General features: G+C 32.0%; 1 protein-coding gene across 3 annotated transcripts in view; it reads right to left on the bottom strand.

The window, feature by feature from the left end:
* The window catches only part of LOC143045392 (uncharacterized), a 30,494-nt gene extending 6,765 nt beyond the window's left edge, over window positions 1-23,729 (bottom strand). For 2 of the 3 annotated variants that reach the window (XM_076217850.1, XM_076217852.1), the window contains exons 1-12: window positions 23,357-23,729; window positions 20,150-20,466; window positions 18,930-19,084; window positions 18,111-18,244; window positions 17,558-17,708; window positions 16,214-16,763; window positions 15,122-15,356; window positions 9,623-9,786; window positions 8,572-8,812; window positions 8,006-8,208; window positions 6,653-7,559; window positions 4,624-4,794 (exon numbers count right to left, since the gene is read on the bottom strand). In XM_076217850.1, the coding sequence (XP_076073965.1) occupies window positions 4,624-4,794; window positions 6,653-7,559; window positions 8,006-8,208; window positions 8,572-8,812; window positions 9,623-9,786; window positions 15,122-15,356; window positions 16,214-16,763; window positions 17,558-17,708; window positions 18,111-18,244; window positions 18,930-19,084; window positions 20,150-20,466; window positions 23,357-23,642 (3,514 nt within the window). In that variant the 5' untranslated portion in view covers window positions 23,643-23,729. Of the gene's footprint in view, window positions 1-4,623; window positions 4,795-6,652; window positions 7,560-8,005; window positions 8,209-8,571; window positions 8,813-9,622; window positions 9,787-15,121; window positions 15,357-16,213; window positions 16,764-17,557; window positions 17,709-18,110; window positions 18,245-18,842; window positions 18,896-18,929; window positions 19,085-20,149; window positions 20,467-23,356 lie in introns of those variants that run through there. The other variant, XM_076217851.1, reaches the window with a different exon arrangement.
* Between the last annotated feature and the right edge of the window lie 79 nt (window positions 23,730-23,808).

Below are 23,808 nucleotides of genomic sequence, written 5' to 3'. Positions count from 1 at the left end.
TATGTTCACCTGATAAACGTATAACCGAAGAAAGCTACAAGTCAAACTTATATATAAGGGTATATATATACTTGATAGGATATACTGAAAATTTTACCCCTTTACATCTAGAATGGTAAAAGTGACGCCAACAAAATTCAAACTTGACTTGTGTTTTGTGGTTATAAGCATTGCATATAAGTTTCATAAAATTTGGTTCAGGCAAACTAAAGTAAGAGAACAGAAATCAATTTTGGGATGTATGGACGTATGTACAAGTAAGGGACGTACATACTTACAGAAAAAAACAAGGATAAAACTCAATATGGTGGGGGCATAACAATAGTAGTATGACCTCAGGAATAAAAAGTTTATATAAACTAGATTCATACAATGTTGATCTGAGGTGCTTATAACTCTGTAACACATTTAAGTTGCTGCTGTGTAATTTTCCATTGAGGCAATGACATTTGAGATTTTTGTTTTAAGCCATTTATTATATATACTAGTAATCATTGCCTCTGTGCTAGGACAACCCATTGTTAATTATAGGTAAATCTTAAAGAATCATACTGCCCCAGGAATAAAGTGTGAGGATAAAAAGTTCTGGATCCGCCACTGCATTGTTAAGCACAAAGAAAGTCATTTTGTTGGTACATGGACATATGTTTTTAAATCATTTTAATAATTTAACAGCACTTGTCTTTAGCTTGATCTCGGTCTTGATACACTGAACTATAATATATTCTAAGAAGTAGATGATGACTCAGTTGCTTTTAAATTATACAGATGCTATGATACTTATTGCCATTAAGACAATGTTTTTCTGTTGTCAGTTTGATCCACTTAAGCATACTGAACGAGTGAAGGTCCTTATATCTGTTTCACATTGGAATGTGAAACAGCTAGTATTTAAATATCGGAATTAAAAGTTTTCGAATGATTTTTGGCATCAAAACTTTCAGATCGATGTCAGTTTGACAAAAACAATGCACTTTTCTATCAAAGCCGGTATTTACCTTTGCTCATCCTTGGCGTCAGACATTAGCCATATAATTATTGATTATTTTATATTCTATCACCTGTGTATTGTTAAAATAAATCAAACCATTATCACTTGTCAATTATCCGACAACTTGGTCAAATATCAACTTGTTCTCGCATATCAGACTCTTTCGATACACTCGGGCTTTCACTTATTCAATAGCAAACAGTTGTTAATATCGTACATAGTAAAAAATAGTGCGGGAAAATGTTCATTCATGAAATATTCATGAATGAAACGTTGTCTCGCGTAGATTTCTTTTGATTTTCTCTTCAGCCAATGGCCGATCCGCAAAGTAGTGTTTGTGATACTTATTTTCAAAATGAAGTTAAATTCATCTGAATTGTCAGTGAACATACATTCCTTTTATAGCTATAGCAAACTTTCCAAAAACAATATGTTCACATTCAAAAGGTTTAATGCCTGTGTGTTCATATACATGTGCTGCAATAAAAAAAAACAATATGTTCACATTCAAAAGGTTTAATACCTGTGTGTTCATATACATGTGCTGCAATAAAAAAAACAATATGTTCACATTCAAAAGGTTTAATGCCTGTGTGTTCATATACATGTGCTGCAATAAAAAAAACAATATGTTCACATTCAAAAGGTTTAATGCCTGTGTGTTCATATACATGTGCTGCAATAAAAAAAACAATGTTCACATTCAAAAGGTTTAATGACTGTGTGTTCATATACATGTGCTGCAATAAAACACAATGTTCACCATCAAAAGTTTAAATGCCTGTGTGTTCATATACATGTGCTGCAATAAAACACAATGTTCACCATCAAAAGTTTAAATGCCTGTGTGCTCATATACATGTGCTGCAATAAAACACAATGTTCACCATCAAAAGTTTAAATGCCTGTGTGTTCATATACATGTGCTGCAATAAAACACAATGTTCATCATCAAAAGTTTAAATGCCTGTGTGTTCATATACATGTGCTGCAATAAAAACATATAGTATAAGTTGAAATCAAATTCTTATTTGAAATATGTATTGCCTGTGTAATATGTAAACTATACTCAAATTTTAAAGCAAATAAACAAGGGCTGATTGTCAATCCTAAAAAGACAGTACATGTATTGAAATGAGATGTGCCAATGGCATTACAACTACATACCAAATATCATTTACTTATCATTAGTGGTTCAACTCAAACTGCCCTAATTGCAAACTTAAACAAGTAAATGTTTCAGTAAAAAGAATATAATTTAGGAAACAGGCCTAATTATATCCATGGAAATTAGATATGCCCTTGTTAATTCCACTGTATACCAAATTCCAATGACTTAAAATAAGTGGTTCCCTTTAAACTGTCGAAAACACATACCGATACTAACATTTAAACTACCAGTATGCCATTTGTGGCTCCCATACATAAAACTGACCTAATCACAAACTAACAGGGTTGGCAAAAAAGAGTATTGCCCAGCCCAGCAGGAAATACTGGGAAAACCCGGGTTTTACAGGGTTTTACTGGATAATACTTTGCAATACTAAGTAATATATAAGATACTGGCCTGAATTTTAAAGAGAATTCAGTGATCAAACACAAACACAAATGCAATTCATTTAAGATATTTATAAACATATTTTGATTTATAAATAAGTTTACTTGTTTGAGTCTTTTGTTTTGAAAACAAGGATGTTTGAGTCTTATGAAACATGTAAAAGTGTATACATTTGAGAAAGCAACTCTAAGACAAGTGTACACGGAGACAAATTAGACAAATTGTAATGGAAAAAACATTTCTCTCCTAAAAGTCTATGAAAGCACCCTTCTGTCTGGATTGGTCAAAGTCTTAATATAAAGCTTAAGCCAAAAAAATCTTTTTTCAAATATATATAACTAATACTAACAGTTAATAACAATGCCATGTTTTGTAGATATGTGTCTCATAAGCCAATCTTATGGTTGGGTACTGTTGTTTTAATGTATATTTTTATTATGTTATTGTATAATGTTCAATCAGTATGTGACACAATATGACAATTTTATGTATGTAAGAAAACTTACTTTAAAAGAATTTATATGTACAAATGTACAAAACTAAGTAATAAGTAATTATTCAGTTTAGAACACAATTATGTTTATATTACAATAATTAGCCTTTTCCTTTCTATCAGTGTTTTATGACAAGACCCTGTAGGGTGTTTAATTAGAAATATGATTTCATATACTGTGAAAGTACTTTAATTCATGGGTATCAATTTTCGTGGTTTGAGCAATATTTACATGTTCGTGGGTTTTTAAATTCATGGATTTTAGTTTTCAAAAAAATTAAAAATTAAAGCCTTTAGAAATGAAGGTTACAAATAGTCTGGATTGAGGAAATTGCAAAGTAAACATTAAGCCATGTAAATCGTAGTGATAACACTAATTAACCCATGATAAAGTGATCAACAGATTAAGACCATATCAAAGGTGTTAATTAGGCCATTAACATGCCACCTAAAGAAAACAGTAACATAAACAAATGCTATAAACGTATCTTGAATTGTCAAGTAATTCTTATAAAAATTAAGCCCAGCATGAAATTATAATTTCCCATATCATGCATATGTAAAAGAACTATGAGGATATAAAATCAACACTTTATCATACTAGCATATCAATACTGGAAATCTAACTTTCATAGGTCAAAAATATTTTTAAGAGAATTAAAAGATCAAAAGTTGTACAGTTTAGGTTATTAAAGATAAAATGGGTAAAATCCTGAGTGCGGTTGTAGTTCTGTGACAGATATTAAAGTATTCTCAGATTTGGCGTTATTCAATATATTTTCTAATCATATCAGTAGTCAAACCCGACGATGGATCTTTCAATGGTTGTTTTATTTCGTTGGACACTTAAATTCATGGATAAACTCATCCACGAAAATTGGTACCCCACGAATAAAAGTACTTTTACAGTATATAGCAATTTAATATACAATTAATTTTAACACTCCAGTAAAATGCATTTTTTTCAAAGTTTGAATTATTGAAAACAATGCTTGGAAATTAAAACGGTATCCAAAAATGTGCAAATCTTGTATTTCGCTTACAAAGAATAAGTGGAGAAGAGAATGAAATTGAGTTTTCAATCTTATGGAAATGACTCTCACTGGCATATGACTGGTTATCTTTATAAAATGTTTAGCTATAATACTATGAAACTACAACGAGTCTTTAGGCAGCAACCATTTGATTTTCTGGGGGGGGCTATGGTTTTTTTTGGAAAAAAAAGTTTGTTTCCAGTTTTTGGAGAAAAAAATAATTTGTTTTTGATTCTGAGAAAAAAAAATTGTTTGTTTCACCCTCAGCTGCCACTATATGTAATGCTAAAATTGAAAGAAAAAAATTGTTTTCGACTTGTCGCGAAAAAAATAGATTGTTTTTCGCCGCAGGCGAAAAAAAAAGTTTGTACAGAAAAAAAAACCATAGCCCCCCCCAGAAAATCAAATGGTTGCTGCCTTAGTGTTGAAATAAGCTTAAAATATCATATTGCCCAGTATTGCCCAGTATTACCCATTTCTGGTAGTATAGCCCAGCCCAGAAAAACCCAGGCTGCCAACCCTGCAAACTAATATAATGTTGACTTACTTCTGTATCTTATGATCCCTCTAATGCATTTCCCACATTCTTTACAACGAAATCTAGTTGTAGTATCATATTTCTTCTTTATGGGGTCAAAATCAGGGTCTTTGCTACCAACTATTGCACTGGTGTCCTGTTTAGATTTGACTTCTTTTGGTTTCCAGTCTGAGTCATTTTCTGTAATTAAATTTCAAAATATTTTTCAAACAATGCTATCTTACATCCTTTAATTATGAAAAAGTTTGGACTACCAAAGCATAGCATATGATACAAAATGCAAAGGGAAGTAATGACAAAAAAAAAAATGGAACATTTCAAGCTGTGTGACAATTTTCTTCCAATATCCACTTATTAGGGACATGCTATTATATAGATTTAAGGGGGGGCATTATTATCTCCCTTTGTGTAATTTTTGGCAAAAAGCATGTATAAAAATATCTTTCCTGCAAAAAAGGTACATGATTCAATTAGTTGTAACTGATATTGATTTCCAATTGTTTATTTAATTTGAATACCTCAGTACTTACTATTTTTCAATAAAAATTGGTGCATGTAAGAGTTTTTAAAAAAACTTGATGTGTCAAAGCGACACGAATGGCCCCGTCCCAAAAAATTGAAAAATCTGCAATTTCAATAACACATGTGGACACAAACATGATGGTAGTCTCACATTGATATGTTCATAATTATAATTAACTGTTAACAAAACTCAGCTCAAAATGTGGAGGCCTATAGAAAAAGAGTCTGTATAACTGTTAACAAAACTCAGCTAAAAATGTGGAGGCCTATTGAAAAAAAGTCTGTATAACTGTGATTTTCAACAATTTTCGAAGTTGTAAACCCTTAATTTTGGCAAAAATTAATGGAGAGCAACAAAATTTAAACTTGAACTGTAACTTATCATGAGTAACTCACATACCAAAAATCAGTCCAATATCTGAAAGTGTTTAGAAAAAAAAGTCTGTATAACTGTTATTTTCAACAATTTATCAAAGTCCAAAGCCTGTAATTTCGGCAAAAATTAGCGAAGCGGAACAAAACTTAAACTTGATCTGTATCTCATCATGGTTACCTCACATACCAAAAATTAGCCCAATATCTGAAGGCGTTTAGAAAAAACTCTGTATAACCATGATTTTCAACAATTTATCAAAGTCCAAAGCCCGTAATTTCAGCAAAAATTAGCGGAGCAGAACGAAACTTTAAATTGATCTGTAACTCATCATGGTTAACTCACAAACCAAAAATCAGCCCAATATCTGAAGGCGTTTAATAAAAAACTCTGTATAACTGTGATTTTCAACAATTTATCAAAGTCCAAAGCCCGTAATTTCAGCAAAAATTAGCAGAGCAGAACGAAACTTTAAATTGATCTGGAACTCATCATGGTAAACTCACAAACCAAAAATCAGCCCAATATCTGAAGGCGTTTAGAAAAAAACTCCGTATAATGGTTTGTTGCGGAATGACAGAATGATGGAATGACGGAATTTCGGAAAGACGGAATTTCTCACTAGTAAGGGTAAAACTAAATGGCACCAACAACTTCGTTGCAGGGTCATAAAAATCTTTTATGTTAGCTCATGCATTTATCTCCATAAAAGGGTCTATACTTGATTTAAAGTTAATATTTTACAATACAATTTTATACATTTTTTCTAATATCCTTAAATGTTATATTCTGCAAAAATGGTTCAACTTATTTTTTTAAGTTTTGATGAGTAACTATAATGCTCAAATTTAACACAAGCTATATAGGCAAAAGGGGAGTTACTTTTACAACTTTGAAAAGAAATACACGTCTGTTTGGTCTGGGGATTTTTATGTGAAAAAAGAATTTTTTTGGTGAATATATACAGTTGAATGGCTCATCAAGTTTTAGGCTATAATAACCAACATTTTCAAATTATAATGTTCTTATACAAAATGTAACATACAAATGTAAATTATTAGTCTAAAAAGGACAGGCATGCAACATATGCTCCAAGCCGAGGAATATAACTTTTTTCCAAAAACCTGAGATAACATAACCTACCGCCTGTGGCAGTCATTTCTTCATTCTCTGATTCTGTTTCTTCATCATACATTTCTCCTTCCTCCTCATCATGCTCATCAGACGGCATTATAGATCTGATGGCTGACAATGTAACCTCATCAGAAACACTTCTAAGATACTCTGTCTGTGTTGGTTTACTGTCTACCATTTTGTTCTCAACTGCTGTATCATGCTCCTTATGCTTAATTATATGTGTTACTTCTGAGCCCTGTAAATTATTATCAGATGAGCAAAGAAGAAGAGCTTCTTCCAATGGAATCATTCCAGAAACTGTAGTATCGACCACCCTTGATGAGGTATAACGATGTTCTTGTTTAATGACATCTTCTTGTCTACCACCAGCAGTCTCTAAAGTCAAATTATCCACTAATTCTTCATTTTCCATTTCTTCATTAGAATGTGTATGCAGATTAGATGTGTGAATTTTTGCCTCCTCATGAAGGACTGTTTGTTGATTTATATCCTGTTCATCTTGAATCTGATGTTTACTATATAAAATTATTTGCTCAATACCGTCTACATGCTGTTCAATAACGTCATGAGAATCACAAATCATAGTCTGTTCTTCTTGAGAGGACGATGGCTCGTTTCTGCTTATCTCATCCAGATCTTCTACTTCTTCGTCCATTTTTATAATTTTATTTGTCACAGACGTTTCAGCATCTGTAATTTCACACACTTCAGAGTTTTCATTTTCCATCTCATTCTCTTGTTCATGATGTGGTTGGCCATTTTCTGTAATTTCTACTAACTCACTAGAACGTTCTGTGGGATCATTGTCTGTTCTGAAACTATCTTGAGCTGTGTCATCTAAAATTTTCTGATATCTTAATAAAGCTGTTGACTTATGCTGCTTAGTTGTTTGTGTCATCTTTGGATCATCTTGCTGAAATGAAAAAAAAATACTTTTGATGAATATTATTCTTTCCGATTATCTGTTAAGGTACATGTATCACTTTCATTAATGACACTGTTAAAACTTTTGTTTTTTAATGGATAGTAGTTTTGACATAACCTGTATACAAGAATAAGGATAATTTGTAAATAAGAACATATAAACAGGGTAAACTTGTGGTTAACACATACACAAGAAATCAACAAAAAATTGGTATCTCATGTGTAATAATCAATATTATGAAAAAGAACACTTGCAGTCCTATAGGTAATTCAAGAAATACTTTTTTTTAATGATCAAATTTCTATGCAATTGTCAAATCTGTCTTGTTATCCCTTGGAAAAGCATCATCACCCTTCTTAAAAATGTGTGCTCTGTCTTAGTTCTATTATAATGATATGGTGTTTACACCTGAGAGTACATTCAAACAAACTCACCATAACTCTTATCTTCTTGAACAGTGAAACTCTTTGCAGAAGATCAAATTTTTTAAATGCAGCATTTCTTTTGATGTTAGCTGGTTTTGGGTGTTTACAGCAAGAATGTACAAAATCTTCACAGTTTTCCTTCATACCATTCCATATATATCCTTCACTTAACATTTGTAACGTGTCAGGTTGGTTTAAATGGTTTCCACTTACTAAACAAATCATAATAATTATATATCATGGCCTCAACTTAAGAACAAAACTTTTTTGTTGGTGCTATTCTATTAGTACCAGCAGTCAAAATAAATGTATCTTGCAGAACATGATAATATAAATAATCCTTTGAATTAATTTACATTCCTTAAATAAAAGCTTTGCTACATTTTTCTGACCCAAGGTTGATTTCTTTCATTTTATTCAAAACTTTCATGAAATGCTTTAACATTTTACAACTAATGTACTTAAACAAAACTTTTGACGAGCAACCTCATTTGATGTTACAACTTTATTTTTTAATTCAAAATAGGGTCATAACCTTTTGTAAACTCTTGAAAGTAAATATGAATATAACAAACCTGTAATAACATGAGCATTCCTAATGGCATTTTTCTTGGCTCTTGCTGCTATTTCCAGACAGACATTAAAATCTCTATCTGGTCTCTTGTAGTATAACTGGCCATTATTAATAGTGAACCAGTTAGCCAGCAATGTTATCAGTTTAGATTTGTTTGGTTGAACAGATTGTAAAATCTTTCCTTTCTGTAGATACTTAACTAACAAACTGTAGTTTTCTTCAGCAAGCTTGGCTCTCTCCTCCTATACAAAAAATGAAATAGATTTTAATAGAATATAAAGTATGGTCAAAGGAAATAGTACATAATCTTTGTTAAAATTACAACAAGAAAATATCAAATTAATATTTTTTTTAAATAGAAACTATGAAACAAACTGTTAAATGTTTGCTATCTTATACAAAAAATTTCAGACATGACAGATTTTCTTACAAATCATGTACTATTGTGACTGAAGTTTCTGTTTTGTTTTAAAAATCGACATTCATCCTTTTAATGAAAATAAATGATTTCAATCATCCACACCAGTTTAAAAAATTACTGAAAATGCAAAAGTCAGTGTGACGTTGCAACTGCATTGTGTATACAACTCTATGTTTTTTTTCTCTGTTCACAATATTACCATGATTACATATATATTCAAAATTAAATTTTCTAAACAACAAAAACCAATTCTGAGATACCCCCTTTAAATTTAATTTCAATGAAACAGAGATTTTACAATATATTTGTTTTTACAGTTCACAAGTAAAATAGTTCATGATTAGCTAAGCATGTTTAGCATTAACTGTGAAGATTGATATTTTAAAAAATAACTGCTGTAAATTCATAAATGTGTGCATTTGTTATTGCAAATCCCAGTTTATTGGTAAAAATGCAAGACCTTATTACATCATTAACTTTTGTTAAGGAAAATCCCTACTAAAATAATGAATGCAAATTTTTATTATTGCAACCCTGATATTGCCACTTTTTTGCATTTATAAAAACACTCCAATAATTTCTGAATATAGTTTTATAAAACCCTAAAAGAATTAATATAGTTCTTACTTACATCAGTAACATCATAAAAGTACTCAAATAGACTATCATTGTTAACACTTTTGGCCTGGTTACAAGTAACACAAGTCCTAACATAGGCTTCACAATCTACAGCCATACTCTTCCAGTGGAACTTGTTCAGTCTCTCATACATCTGTCGGAATCCTAAATGTCTTCCTGTTACAAAATATATAGTGAGAAATACTTTAATCTCTTGGATGAATATTATTGGTGGATTTTGAAGGTCTAGATAAATCACAAATTTAAAAACTGTTTAACAAAGTACACATTTTTTATAGGATTGTAGGCAGACTTTAGCAAAACCATGAAATATGTTATCCAAGAAAAGTTTCTCCAAGTTTGATCATGTTTTACACTTATTAATCAGGTATTTGGGTGTGCAGGTTGATAAGTGTATAGTTTTCAGTGTCTTGACAAGTTCTTCACTCTGTATGCTTTAACTCATCACAAATTTGAGTGAATAATCTAGTGGAAATAGGATTCGTAGTGAAATAAGACAACTCAATAGGCTTTTTCATGAAATATTTTTTTGGAAAGGTAATAATACGTTTTAGGATCAGCTATCAAACTTAATGTCCAGGGGTGTGGAAATGCTATGCCCGACTCGCCCGACTCGTACATTTGAACAACCGGACAAGTAATTATTTTTGTCTTGGTTGCCCGTGGACAAGTAAAATCAAAGCGCTGTAAGCGCTGAAGGCAGTTAACCAAAAACCAAGGCAACCGTAATTATGAAAACTGTGGCAATGTTGCCTCAACATTAAACATTCATATATAGTACATTCATGTTTATCTAATGATTTATTTATTAAGGCAAATAATTTATATGTTATCAAGGTTTCAAAAGCAATGCATATATCAATGTATATTTTTTATGGTGTGTCTGCAGTGGTACAAGTTCCCAATGATTGCAGTTGCTCTACTTGGTAGTTAACCTTGGTTTTATTTGAGTGCTAGAAGTTCAATTTGACTTAGTATGAACATGTAATAGTATGAATGGACTGGTTTCCCTGGAAAGAAAACTGAGTTTGTGTTCTATAGTACAAAAGTTATGAGACACGAATCAGACAAATGTTCACTACAACAGGGATCAAAGATGAGGTCTGACTGACTTGCCAGTAAATGTAAATGATTTGTTATTTTGTCCCATACATATGAATATATATAATTTAGGGGTGCGGATCTCAACGGTTTTCAAGTTCTCAAACAGGTAGGGGTAGGCAGAGGATTTAGGGGGCAGGGGGCCCGGCCCCCCCTTTTAGGGAAAAAATTTGGTTGCTTATATAGGGAATCACTGAAGCGTGACTGGAGCGTCAGTCAGTGGGCCCCACTTATGAAAATTTCTGGATCCACCACTGGGGGTAGGGTGACCCTAGGGACTTCCCCTACATTTCATTTTATTTGTTATATTGTCCCATACATGAATATATATGGTTTAGGGGTAGGGATCTCATTGGTTTCCAAGTTCTCAAACAGGAAGGGTAGGGTGACCCAAGGGACTCCCCCTATATTTCATTTAATTAGTTATATTGATCCATACATGAATATATATTGTTTTGGTGTGGGGATCTTGACCGTTTCCAAGTTCTCAAACAGGAGGGTTGGGATGACCACAGGGACTTCCCTTATATTTCATTTGCTTTGCCATATTGTCCAATACATGAGTATATATGTTTTAGGGGTAAGGATCTTGACCATTTCCAAGTTCTCAAACAGGAGGGTGAACAGTGACCTCAGAGACTCCCCTATCTTTCATCTGATTTGTTATATTGTCCCATACATTAATATACATGGTTTAGGGATGGGGACCTCGACCATTTGTAAATTCTAAAACAGGAGGGGTGGGGTGACCCCTAGTGACTCTTCCTATATTTCATTTGATTTTTCATATTGTCACAAACATGAATATATATGGTTAAGGGGTGTGGATCTCGACCGTTTCCAAGTTCTCAAACAGGAGGGGGTGGGGTAACTCCAGGGACTCCCCCATATTTCATTTTTTATTTATTATATTGTCCTATACTTGAATATATGCAGGGGCGGATTCAGACGGGGGAGGGTTGCGGGCTTGCACCCCCCTTAAATTTGCAAAGCATGGGTTGTAAATAAAAAATATTCCGATAATTTTACCTCAATTTTTTTTTAGCCTCGCTCTGCTCGGCGAAAATTTAAGTTTGCGCCCCTCCTAACCTAAAATCCTGGATCTGCCCCTCATATGGTTTAGGGGTGGGGAGCTCGACCGTTTCCAAGTTATCAAATAGGAGGGGTAGAGTGGCCCAAAGAATGCCACCTATATATCATATGATTTACTTACATTAAAGTATATATAATTTAGTTGCATTATTTGTGAAAATAAAGGATGAAACTTTCAGCTACTTTAATTAACCCTTCAAAATTGAGAAAAAAACAAATAACCCCTCGAAATTGCAGTAATATGTTTACACTTTAAAAGCATCTCACATGCATTATCATCATTTATCATTTATAAAGAAAATTTAGACTGTGACCATGAACATGTATATTGTTAGATATACTGTTCCCAGCTGTCACGTTGTATTGGATTTTTAAATTAAAATTTATCAAAAAGTAATTTTTAGTTTCTGAATAAAATATTTTTCTGCTTTTTCTTTCTTTTACATATATCTTTTGGTTTACAATACTAGTGTTTATATTCATTTACCATGCATAGATGTATTTCTTCACCTGCTTGGATTTATTTTGTAAATGATCGTCAAACCCGGAATTACCCTTATCCGCTTCCGGAATCGGATCCGACTTGTAAAATTTTGTCTTCACGGCCGCCATTGTTATGTGTTTACAATGTTGTTTTTGTCAATCAGATACGATTTTACTCGAATTTATACAATATTTGTCGGCGATTTTCTGTATAAAGCTAGCGGTTGAACAAAATGAACATCGCCGTCATGAATAATAATGATAAAAATAAGTTTTTAGCTCGTTTAATTGGAGACTTTGGTGAACATGGTGAAAAGGTTTGCAAAGTAATTTCTTATTTTCTTTCAAATGTAAAGCGACTACGTCGGGCGTAGCTAGAAACCAACTATCCTAATCGAAATTCCGCTTGCAAAAGTGGAAGGTCGCGGACCTCGGACCACCGCTAATTTGCACACCTGCCTCCAAATTGAAAAGCTACGAAAATTTCTTTTTCTAATTTGAAATTGCCGCCAACAGCATGAACAGTTGACCTTATTATATAATAGACTACTGACGTAGTTGTACTACGTATTGATGACAAACAATATTCCTACGACTTTTGTCATTTGGGAAATCTAAACTGCTTGTCTTAAGAGATTTTCGGCGATTAAATATTTCATACAATTGTTCTTTGACATCTTAGCTAAAAGCACAAGTCATAATGAACTACACAAGGATTCTTAATAAGCACTACTTCCTATGTGTAACTTTAAAACTTTTGGATAAATCGACGATCATTTAAGGTTTTTCTGGTCACTTTTTTTTGTAATCCAGAATAAAAAGTATTAAAAAAGTGTTCAATTAGTTATATATAACATAGTAACAAGCTAGATAATAACAATGGCAAGTATTTCAGGATTTATTGGGTAGAACACAAATCTAGGGTGCTCGCATAATGCAGCTTAACTGCATAAAAATATACAAGACAAAGTTCAAATCCAACAAAAACATAAAATTAATTTCAAAACGTATAAAGATGTTTAATTTATGTAAAAGAAACCAATGTTCAGCAAGTAAAAACATCAATGTTCATGGCGATAAATATTGCAGCTGACTAAAGTTCTCGTCAATTTATTTCTATTACATGATACCGGAAATAGATCGATTACCAAAATAAATAAAAATAAGTATACGAACCCGAGTCGCGTAACATTGCATTGGCTTTGTCAATTGACCCGGGATCGTCGATTAGGTTTTATCCATCATTTACCGGAAGTGTCATTTCTTTAAATTTTGTATCGAGATTCAGATTGAAATAAACAATTAATTTCCCCATAGGCGACAATGGTAGCCTTTTTCGAGATACAGACTTTAGAAAGTTGATTTTCTTAACGAAACCTTGCTAGAATCAAAGAAAAGTTATTATGACAGTATTTTTTGGTCCAAAAAATATAGGTTCGCGTTGCTTTTCTTAGCGTATTTTGTACTTATCTCCCATGCCTATCAATTTTGCCCTTAAAAATACGTGTCTTGTCCTAGCGTTGAAAAGTCATCTCAGTGCCTTTAGGGCTACCGAATAATTTTTATTTTGCCTTTTGTATAAAGCAGAGTGCACGAAGTCTCTAATAATAAAAAACAACGGGCGCACATATCGACCAATCAGGATAAGTCATACTCTTAATTCTGAATACCATGTTATGCTCATAAAATGGCTGCGCCCATAAAATCTAATGGTGTATTGTAACCTTCAGATTGATAAATTCTTAATAAAAAGTGGGCAAGCAAGACAAAAAGAGTCATGAGTCGAGTACAAAACCTTAAATGCAAATGGAGGACACAGTATTTAAAAACAAAAACGGAAGCGAGAATTTCAGACATCGTGGATATCAAATTGCCCCTGGCTATCTATGGAAATTCGAAAAATAAATTAAGTTTTTGTCTTATTTATAGATGAAGTCTTATTTATAGATGAAAGGTCAACATTATTTGTTGTCAAAGTGGAAAATAAAAGGGACGCTTTAATTGCCCATCAAGACAATACTAAATAATCAAGAAAAAACCAAGTGTGTCAGTTGAGAGAAACGCCACAAAATCAATAGTTTATCTATTATTTAGTTTACATTTCTTCAATCACTGTCCTCAAATTTAGTATATGTACCTACTAGCTACAATTTTTATTCAAAAACTGCTGCAAAATTGTCCTTTACCATGTTTACATGTCATTTCATCGGTTGGTTTGCTGTTAGGTTTCTGTCCCATTGATGTCAACCAATTTCCTACTTTCCTATTTTTTTACACATATAAACAAATATATTTCATTTGTGATGCACAACAGTGCTAATTAAGAATCATATATTAGCTAACAAGAAATACAATACGGGTTGTTGTCTCTTTGACACATTCCCCATTACCATTCTCAATTTTATTCAATATTTATTGGGATAATCAGGGCAAGTAAATTTTTTGCGGACAAGTAAAATTTTAGGTTTCACTTGCCCGGGGACAAGTGCCCACAACAAATATTTCCACACCCCTGATGTCGATCAAAAAAAAGGAAAAATGCATATAATTTTTTTGGCCTAATACTTAGAAAAGTGAAAAACATTTACTAGATGACCAGTTAATGAGCAGGCTAGTTGCAATATTGCACCACCTTTAAAAATTTATATATGAAAATAAACCCACTGATAAGTACAAAAAAAACTTATTAAAAAGATGAAAGTCAAAAAACGTGATTTTTTTTTATTGCTTTTTTCTTTAGAACATATATAGTTACTTTTATTGTAAGAAATACATTAATATTTAAACATGAAGACGAATATAATATCTCTCATACCTTTGTTGTCAATATGGTAATTTTCCATAATATAATATCTTTCATCAAATCTGAGTGGTATAACCCTGCTAGTGGTCTTCCATTTGTGGTACAGCATATCCCCCTCTAAGTAATGACTCTCAGACATCTTTCTTATATTCCTCTTCATATGATCATTTACAACACCTACCCCGTATCTCTTATGTTTTAGATACAATATCACATCGTCATAATATGCATCAACTTCTCCTGACACCTAAAATAAAGAATATTCAAATTTAAATTATCTGACCACTAATGTATGTTGGTTAGAGAGCCTCATTTTTCATACTAAATGAAGACATTTGTTTACATAATTCATGTTTACATAATTCATGTTTACATAATTCATGTTTACATCGAATATATGTGTTTTTGTTTTCTTTTTTTATAGTACTTAACATTTTTACATTACCTACATGTTTACATTTCTTTTATGAATTTGTGACGGCATTGCTTTGATTAGAAAACTTAGTAGATACTTAGTCAGCCGTAAGCAGTTGAGCTAAGGAAGTACTTCTTTAGCTCAGTCGGTTAACACGCTGCCTTGTAACACAGAGGTCCAGCCTTCTAGTCCCGGTGGAGACGAGCAATTTTGTAATGAAATTCATGCTTTCTGGTTACATTGGCGCCCAACAATAGAAACCCACGGTTAGAAGAAACATTACTGTTTAAAAAAAAAATATTTATTGAATAAAACTTGTACAATTCTGTCATAAAATATGCATCATTGTTTAAATTTATGTTACAACAGTTCCAACTCAACATAGCTATCTATTACGAAAGTAAACATATGTGTCGAAAATCGGAGAGTAGCATGAATCTTTTCAAGTAATCACTTAACATTTTCAAACTGGACATTTTAGTCAGAAATTGGCCAGCTGTTTAAACATCATGCGATGCTATGCAAAATATCAATAAGTGTCTTTTTAACTACCTTAGAAATAACATATTCATATTTCACTTTCATTTTTACGTTAATTTTACTTAAATCATGTTTAAGAAACCATTGATTTTTCCATTGCACTCTTTAATTTATGACCGAGAATATTTGTTTTTTAAAACATTTAATACCATCAATCTATCAGCATTGCTATTTTCATCAACTTTTAGAAGTTTTTCATAGCTCTGTATTTCCTCTATGCTAAGATCATCAGTATTATTACTGCTATTATCCATACTCGTTCTGTGAGTTTTTGACCACCTTTTCCTTCTTAGGGGAGTATTCACTGAAGTTTCCTGTTCCTCTTTTATTTCTCCTTTTGGTTTGACATTTTTGCTGTCAGTGTTTATATCATCTTCATCAGACATCCCAGATGTTTCTATACCTTCATGACATATCTGAGCAGAAGTTGATGTTGACACTTCTTGACTACTTAAACTACTAGATGCAGTCATTGTTTTAGCAGAACCCAATGGAATCTTTCTTCCAGGCATATTCATAGACGGACCTTTGAATATATCAGAATCTTGAGAAACATTATCATCTCCACAATATCCTTTGTAAACAGTCATTAATGAACTTAAAGTTTGTAACTTTTTGTCAATAGGGATATATCCATCACTTGTTTGAAGGTATTCTGCTGTGGGTTGATGTGTCAGTAGCGATGGAAGATTCAATTCTCTACAAGGTCAAAATACATTTAGATTATTCATTCAATTCAACAATTATTTAGCATAACCTTTTGCAGTTAATGTGGCTATTTAGTAAAATCAATCCTATGTAATGTTTTTGTCACTTGTCATTTAAATAATTGATTGTTGGTATTTTAACAGCACTTTCACCACTATTGGCTATAATAATGTCGCAGCCAAGAAGCTGGTGTTCCCCTGAAGACTACCATGACCTTCAGTAGGTATTTTTAAAACTGTTAATTTTAGTCAGTTTAAATAGTTGAACACAACTGTCACAAGCAGGTTTGAACTCACAATATCCATGTTGAAAGATTGGTGGTAACTGTATATGAACTTCTTACAGCACTTGGTCACTCTGACGTATAATTAGATGTTTAATAGTAAACTATAATATAACAGTTGGTATTTTTACAAAAGTATTTTCTAAGTTATATAAATATCTTTATATAAAGACGATTATATCAACTTCATTTTATAAGATTTTAACAAACAAACTTAATAGATGTCTAAATCATTTAACATCTTTATATAGAATTGATGTATGTGAATCTAATTAAGAGTAATACTTTCTAGGAACAGCACTTTGCCATTTAATGTAATTATCAAGTTGATAGCAAAACTTGGATAACAGAATGTTTATAAAGGTGAACAAAATATGAAATGTAAATTGCATTCATGACGTACTGTTTTGTACAAAAGGTTGGCAGGTGTTCCTTAAGTAACAATACAGCAGGACTCTCAGTATGTTACTGATGTCAAAATTATTTTTTAATATCCCCTTACCTGCCATATGTAAGATAAGCTGGAGAGTATTCAGTATGTCTTCCACGAGATATTCTGTGTGGCAGTAGAGCAAAGGGGAGACAATTTGTCCAGTCAGAATTATTGGCAACAAACTGATTCATTGTTTCTTCTATTTCATACCATGCTTCAGCTGAAAGTAGGAAAGCTATTGTGAAAAGATGAACAATTTCAAATATTTGATTTATTTTATTACATCAAGAAGTAGAACTTATTTAAATTTCCTCAGAGTGTTAGAAAAATATAGATTCTTGTTTATCAACATTACAAAAAGTACATATCTAGTACCGATATTAGGAAATCTGCTTCAAACTAAAATTCCCCCCTAACCCTATGCTTATACAGTGTCTGTTTACTTGTAGATATGTCTATGACTAAGAAATGTGTTGCCTATCCAAACTGTTCTTCAACTTATATTCTTCTAATCCCTGCAGTATCTTATTTAAAAGTGCATACCGGTACATATTAAATGTTTGAATTCTTGTTTTTCTTATATTCTACCTATCCCACTGAGTCAACATTACTTTTATATTACCTGTTTGTGGAGTGGTAGTGTGCAGTATCTTAATATCAATGTCAGAAGCTAGAAGAATATCTGTCCTAGGTAACATAAATACATTTGTATCTGTTTGACCAGCTCCCATCAACAACTTATTCATTACTCCAAATCTGTTCATAAATAAAATGGGTCGTTTTTAATTTTATTTGTATTGTTTTACATTTTTTCATATCAGGGAATTTAAAGGCTGACTATATGGTATGGGTATTGCTTAAGTATAATCAGCATAAAGAATAATGTTTTGTCTTTTTTAGTCCCCTGTATTCTATTTAAATTAATGGAAGCCATATTTATTGACTAGGAGAGTCATCCTATGCAATATTGATATTAAACACTTAAAAGGTATTTGCAGAGGAAAATATTCTGAAGACCTAATAATAGATTGAAAATATAAAGTTGTCAAACAGGCAAATAATGATAGGCCATCATGGCAAGGGTCAACTAGTTCATACATCCAGGCAAGTTCAAAAATAATTTCTTTTTCTCTTATTACTTCTACCCCAAACACAGATTGTCTTAGCTGTATTTGACAAAATCTTTTGGAATTTTGGGTCCTCAATGTTCTTCAACCTCATAATTTATTTGGCTTTTTTAATTATTTTTTTAATCAAGCGTTTCTGATGAGTCTCTTATAGATGATATGTGTGTGTGGTGTACAAACTTGTGGTCTTGGTATCTATGATGAGTTTATTTATCTCAGTCTCTTACCTACAAATGAGGTTGATGAGAACATGTGTTACAACAGTGGATGACATGGTTTCCACTATGATGAGTTTATTTATCTCAGTCTCTTACCTACATATGAGGTTGATGAGAACATGTGTTACAACAGTGGATGACATGGTTTCCACAATAGCTGCCTCTGGCCATAAGGAAAATACATCCATAAATACCATAACATGCTTCTTTCTTCCATTACAAAGATATGGTCCTAACATCTTTACTTCAACCTGTTCAATGAATAAGAATTAATAAACTATAGAATAAAATGATTTTATGGATTTTTTATTCTGTTTTCAATATAAAAAAAAATAACACTTAAAAAAAACCTTTTCAACGGTTAACAAATGTGAAATCTTGTATTATCACTTTTAATTAAATTACAAGAGCTTTAATATGACTGGATGTTCACTTTCTCTGCCAGATATATGTATTTCTATCACATTTCCAACAACTTCAACATGCTTTGATTTTCATTAAATTTTCATGTTCTTTTTTTATTGGCTTATCTAACCCTGTGCATGTATTGTTATATGGGTGGGTGTTCATCTTATTTTTTTTCTTAAACTGCATTTTTTTCTTGAACCTGTTCATTATACAGAGTTATGCAATTGATAAGTATGCATCACCTAAAAGACCATGCTACATGTATATGTTTCATATTAATATATGGGTTTGTTTTCAAAAAGTTATTGTGACATCATTATTTTGGTTGTTTTTAAAAAAAAAAAACATGGTAACAATAGAAACCGAATTGTTACAGGTTGGTTATATTTTTGTTGTCAAGTGTTCTTGATTTCTGATGAAAAAAACCACAGGCATTAATTTTTGTCCAGAAATTTACTATATATTTCAACCAACATGGCCAAATTAAATTATAAAAATTTGTTTATCTTGTTCACATCATGAAAATACACAGTTAACTGAAATTAGTTTTAAGCCAAAAGGAGACATAGTCTAGCATGTCTAGACTATTCTATGTTTTTCAACAAATGATTTGTTAAAATCCACAGATTTTTATTTTATTTAAAGTGGTACCTAAAACTACAGGGAGATAACTCTGTAAAATCAGCTAAACGTTTTAATGACATTGTATTGTTAATGAAATATTAAGCTTTTCAATGATCAAAATTGTGATAGTCAAACTGCTATTTATCCAACCATTTTTTTCTGATAATGTGTCTAGTCAAAGTCAAGGTCTTGTCAAAATTTTATGAAAAGTAAACCAGACAAACTAATTTTAGTTAAGGTGTTAGGTACCACCTTAACTAACAAATTAGTTTTCATTTACGTACAATATCCCAGAAATGCTGAGACTGTAACTGTAATAACTGCTGTTCAGATGATGTCCAAATATCACTCAATGATACACCAGATAAATCTTCTGTTTCCATTACTTCTTCATAATCCTGATCATCCTCAATCTTTACAGCAACATATCCCTCTGTTTGTATGGTATCTTCCATGAGTTTCTTCTTTGTAACTTGTGCCTCTACCTTTTGGTGGCATTCTTTGCATGCTCTGAGGAATTCTCGAATCTTGATACATATTCCCTGCCAGTAATATTTTTCTGTTATCAGGGTGAGTAATTTCTCACGACCGATGTGAACACCTAAAAAAGAAACAAATCTTTCTTGTTACAATTTATAAATGTTGGTTAAATGTATGTTTTTTTATTTTACGTCTCATTGGAAAAAGAAAGTAAAGTTCCCTCAATATGTCTTAATCTTTTCCAGTTAAATAGGCATGTATTTCAGAATAAATTTTGTGGTGTAAGCACAGCCATATTTTTCAAATCCTTTTGGTGAACCAGACCTTCGTTGAGTCACTTAAGTTGAGCTCACCCTAGAAGGTTAAGTGGAATAGGTCCATATTTGTACTTGTTTTATCTAATATATCTTTATTTAATAAACAGCTGCGCCATGAGCTTATGATATGCCCATTGCTATTTCAAAGAATAAAGTTCAATAACTTCTCAATGTCATATCCGAAAAACTGGAAAATTCCCCCTTTTTTATAAAGAAAATAACAGAATTACAAAACATAAAATCAAAAAAATTTAAAAATCGAAAATCTTTTCCTAAAGGATGTACACATCTGAGGAGCCAAAAAATCTAGAATTAAACTTTTTTTCTTAACCTGAATTTTGGGTTTACATGGTTTATATGACTGTTAACAATCGGTGAAGAAAAAAGCTATTAAAGGCCCTTTGAAAGAACCTAATTTTGATGATTTTCTCATTCTTCATCAATTTTTACCAATTTTTTGGTTATTATCGTGATAAAAATCAATTTACTAAACAGGCTCACTGTAAATTCAAACTCATTTTTAACAATCAATATGATCCTCTTACTGATCACATATATATGAGATACAGGCTGAAAATACAAATGTACAATATGAACATCCTGCTAATTTAGAAAGTAAAAATAATTCAACAAACAGAAAGAGTTGTATATATGTATGTTTGCAATACAAAACAGGCACTGGCTACGGTTACATGGAAATGTAACAATAATAAAATATTATTGTTACATTGGAGACTAAATGCTGGAATGCATGGTTGGGTAAGGACCTGTTTAATTACAAATGTAACAATAATTATTGAGGCTACGGTTACATTGCGTTATTGTTACATGAAAAAAAGCAATGTACGATGGGACTAGTAATATGTACTAAATAATAAAAGTTGAGGACATTTATTCAAAAATTTATAACATACAATTTATTTACTGTAATTTTTTATTTACAATGACAATTTCTACAAATCCAGTAAGTTGTTTTTAAAGTCCGACACATTTTTGATGAACGAAATTACGTCCTCCACGGATACGTGTACATACAGATTTTCTTAGTACTTAAGTAACAGTTAGCAAACTTTGCTTTTGATTATCAATTTACGTCAAGTTATAAAGCTGTATGAAATGTATGTCTTGATATTGTTTCAGTTTCGTTTAAAACGCATCCCAAGTTTTATTTTTTTCACCATAAACAAAATTGGTCCAAAGTATAATGACACTTAATAAGAGTAGGTGTGCAGTTAAATACTTTAAAAAAGTGAAACCATTGAACTATATTTTTCGCCTTTGACAGTCACACTCCTAATCTTGAGTAGTATCTTATATATGGAAGTGTTTAACGACCTTGACTGGCTATACAGCCCTCGCACGGTCGGTGTAGTATCTTTAAATACATCAAAACCATTAATACGTAGTAAAACTATCAAGTTGTACACCATTTGTTGAATAATAATATTTTATTATTTATCAGTATTAAATTACAAGTATTCTTTAGTACATATGAAAGAATGAAGCAATACAACTATAGAAGATTTAAGTTTAATCAATCTAGCGTACATTGCTGTTTTTCATGTAACAATAACGTAATGTAACCGTAGCCTCAGTAATTATTGTTACATTTGTAATTAATCGGTTCCTCACCCAACTTTGCATTCCGGCAATTAGTCTCCAATGTAACAATAATATTTTTATTATTGTTACATTTCCATGTAACCGTAGCCAGTGCCTACAAAATAAACAAAAAAACAGCTACAAATTTTAACTATTGATGAACAAGATATTATAAATCCTCCACTTCTTCATGAAAATCAAAACACAAAACACACTCCACAAAAAAATAATTGATCAAAGTTATTGATCTATACATGGTGTATACATTGTATATATATAAGTCTGAAAATTACACCCAACAGTGTTAGAATTAGATTTTTGTACAACTCACACATTTGATAAAGTACAGCACCAATCGCTTAGCCTCATCGGGGAAATTTGAACTGCCACTGGAAAATGAGGGTATATTGGATAGGGACAGAAATTTTGCCTTTCAACAGGCAACCTACAGACCCCTCAAAGAGTTGTTGCAAGGGTTCTTAACGTGCAAAGAGCGTGGCACTCTCTATACACGAGGCATCGGATTTAACGTCCCCATTCTGACCGGACGTGACTGCGAACTTGATACATCCCGATGTTAAGCAAACCAACAATCAATCAATATGTAGGACATATTCTTGGTAAGCTGGCATTTATGTCCCCGATTAATTTATGGAAGCGCCTTCCTCATATATAAGGTTTGAACTATAATGACGCTAAATTTTACTGAAAATGACCACCTGACTGTAAAAGGCATTCATAGTCCTACCCTACTTAGGGAGCTACCATTTGATTTTTATGGGGGGGGCTATGATGAAATTTGAAAAAAATAGGCAGGACAGGAGTTTTAATAAAAAAAAAAGGCAGGATGAGACACTTGCAAAAAAAAATAGTCAGGATGACAATTTATGTAAAAAAAGTCAGGATAAACTAAAAAAAAAAAAAAGCAGGACCGAATAGAGTGAAAAATAAAAAGGCAGGACAGAGATTACAACTAAAAAAAAATGCAGGACAAAATTTTTCATCCTAGCCCCCCCATAAAAATCAAATGGTAGCTCCCTTACTACTTAGCCTTAGACTCTTGTAGCAAATAACAAAAAACACTTCAATTACCTTTCGAATTTATATGAAATTCGTCAAAAGCTCTTTTCTGATCTTCAGTTTTATAGATAACTTCCTTTGTGTGTTGTGTATTTTCTTCGTCTGGATATGTGTATGTAAAATAAAGTTTATCCCCACTAGGAAGCTGTTCCAGGCGGAACGACTTTGCACGCTTCCGGATATTTCGCTTTTCTCGATCAGAGTTAACTTCTGGGGGATATGCTTCATACTTTAAATAATGAATTAAATTATCATAATTCAAACTGCTCTTAGCAGCTCTTCTTTTCTTCGGGGGCATTGGTATAAGAAGTGGTATTTATCGTTCACTTTTCATTCTGGCCACACCGCCATTTGCAATTCTCAATCCTGGTGCAATGGTAAATTTTCAAACAAACAACAAATTATTTTGTTACAAAACCACATTACTTGTAAAAGTCCAAAGTTTTTATATGAAGGAAAAGCAC

Source organism: Mytilus galloprovincialis, chromosome 9 (assembly GCF_965363235.1).
Source record: "Mytilus galloprovincialis chromosome 9, xbMytGall1.hap1.1, whole genome shotgun sequence".
NCBI lineage: Eukaryota > Metazoa > Mollusca > Bivalvia > Mytilida > Mytilidae > Mytilus > Mytilus galloprovincialis.
Note: the sequence above shows the minus strand (reverse complement) of the source record. Positions and strands in the feature narration are given on the sequence as shown.